The sequence below is a fragment of the Penaeus chinensis genome, chromosome 23, assembly GCF_019202785.1.
Source record: "Penaeus chinensis breed Huanghai No. 1 chromosome 23, ASM1920278v2, whole genome shotgun sequence".
Lineage (NCBI taxonomy): Eukaryota > Metazoa > Arthropoda > Malacostraca > Decapoda > Penaeidae > Penaeus > Penaeus chinensis.
Genome location: NC_061841.1, coordinates 15042388 through 15044887, shown reverse-complemented (window position 1 = coordinate 15044887; position 2500 = coordinate 15042388). Strand labels below are relative to the sequence as shown.

The following is a 2500-nucleotide window of genomic DNA, read 5'->3' as shown; positions in this document are numbered from 1 at the left end:
CCTCTCCTCTGCTTCCTTTGCCCAAGTCTATGGAGTGGCATCAATAAGATATAGTGATACTTATGTATAATATGTAGATGTCGGAGTAAATGCTGACTTATTTTACAGTGTTTCCTTTCTCTTTCTTCTTTCTGTGATACATTGATTTTTTTTTTCGTTTACTCAATGCGTTTTTTGTGGATTTATCAATTCACTGATTTTTTATTTGTTTGTTGATATATATTTTACGCTATCTTTTATTTAATCCGTTTGAATATCTGTTACATGCAGCTATTTGTTTATATATATGCATTGGCTACTGAAGGATATTCACACAAGATAAACTGTAGTTGTAGCAACACACGATGTTTATTCATTTCTATGTCTTTTCCATATTCTACAACACTTTTTGCGAAAAATCTAGGGGATTCATTGCCACATTTCACTCACTCAAATTATTTTCATTCATCACATATTCCACACAAATTAACAGTGTTAAAAAATGCATACTGCTTTCTTTGTCTATTCTGATTAGATTAGAGATTATTGCTTTTAGTGATGTTGCCATAATCATCGCCTCACTTTTTCAAAGGAAGCTTGTGATTATTGTTGTTGTTATTGTTATTCTTAAGGTGATGATTTTTACCATAATCACCGACATCAGCAAATTCACTATTATCCTTGCTTTTATCATTATTATTAACACCATTATTTGTGTTATTAGCATCACTATCATTATTGTTGTTATTATTATTATTTTTAAATTATTATTATTAATGTTATTATTATTAATGTTATTATTATTATCATTATCATTATTATTATTATCATTATTATTATTATTATCATTATTATTATTATTATTATCATTATTGATATTATTTTCATCATTATTGTTGTTGTTCTTGTCCTTATTATTATCATTACTATCATTATTATTATTATTATTATTATTATTATTATTATTATTATTATTATTTCTATCATTATTATTATTATTATCATCATTATTGTTTTTGTTTCTTATCCTTATTATTATCATTACTATCATTATTATTATTATTATCATTATTATTATTATTATTATTATCATTATCATTATTATTATTACTATTATCATTATTATTATTATTACTATTATTTTCATCATTATTGTTGTTGTTGTTTTCATTATTATTTTCATTATTATTATTAATTTTACCATTATCATTATTATTATCATTTTTGTTATTGTTGTTGTTGTTATTGTTGTTATCATCCACATCATAATTATTATCGTTATTACTATTATTGTTGTTATTTTAATTATCATTACCAACACTGTTATTATTATTATTATTATTATTATTATTATTATCATTATCACCATTATCATCATTATGTCATTGTTATTTATTATTGATGTAATTACTGTTGTTATTATTACCATTACCGTTATAATTTATTATTATCATTATAAGTTTTAATATTAACATCCATTTAGAAAAACTATTATAAGAATAATCGTTACTGCAGCGTGATAGTTTTGGCCTAGCGTCAGATAGGCCTACGTAAGATTTTATCCTTTTTGAAAAATATGGGCCCACTAACATTTTTTTGTGCTTTAGATTCATATAGGCCTACATTTTTTTGTGTGTTTATAGCTGTTTCATCATATCCTTCATGTATTTATTTTCTATTTATGTCCAACGAATTTTTGTTTTCTCTCTCTCTTTTCTATCTATCTATCTATCTACCTATTAAACTATCTATCTATCTGTCTATCTATCTATCTATATTTCCCTTACCCCACCTCCCCTACCTCCCTTTGCTCTCTCTTTCTCCCTCTCTCTCGCTTTCCTCTCCGTCCCTATCCCCTCCGACATCGCCCTTCAATCTCCCTTAAATGCCTGTGTTCTGCAGCCCACTGACTCCCCTCCCCCCCAGGTGATGGTGGGGTGGCGGCGGAGCGCGCTGGTCCGGGGAAGCTTCCTGCTCAACGTGGTCTTCGGGCTGTACGTGGCGGTGCACGTGGCGGCGCCCCCCCGCCTCGTGTCCCCGCGGGGGGCGGCGCTCCCCCTCCTGCACGACAACCTCACCTCCTCCGGCGCGGGCGGGGGGGAGGGGGTTGACTATGCGACCGAGGGGGGGGCGGTGCAGGGGGGCGACTTCCCCGGGGGCTCCCTGGACGCGGACTCGGCTGACCTGGCGGCGGCGGCGGCGGCGGCGTCGGCGTCCGCGTCGTCCGAGGACCGCCGCGCGCCCCCTGCCACGCCCGCGCCCTCGCTGCAGGAGAAGGTGTACCCCGACCTGCACACGTGCCACACGCCCACGCTGGCGCCGCGGCCCGCCCTCCACGGCGACCACTGGGTGCTGTACAACTACGTGCCGGCGGACACGCAGCCGGCGTGCAACGAGTCCGTCACGTACACGACGCACGCCGACTTCACCTTCCTGGACAACCTGGTGCCGCTGGTGGAGCGGTGGCGCGGCCCCGTCAGCGCCGCCGTCTTCGCCCCCGGCGGGGACTTCAACGCCACGC

At 37.8% G+C, this 2500-nt stretch overlaps 1 protein-coding gene across 1 annotated transcript in view; it reads left to right on the top strand.

Annotated features, from left to right (window-relative positions):
- LOC125037261 (beta-1,4-glucuronyltransferase 1-like) overlaps window positions 1-2500 on the top strand; it is a 73827-nt gene that overhangs the window by 18062 nt on the left and 53265 nt on the right. Inside the window, exon 2 of the mRNA XM_047630317.1 lies at window positions 1906-2500. This exon is cut by the window's right edge and continues 665 nt beyond it. Coding sequence (XP_047486273.1) covers window positions 1906-2500 — 595 coding nt within the window. The remainder of the gene's footprint in view (window positions 1-1905) is intronic.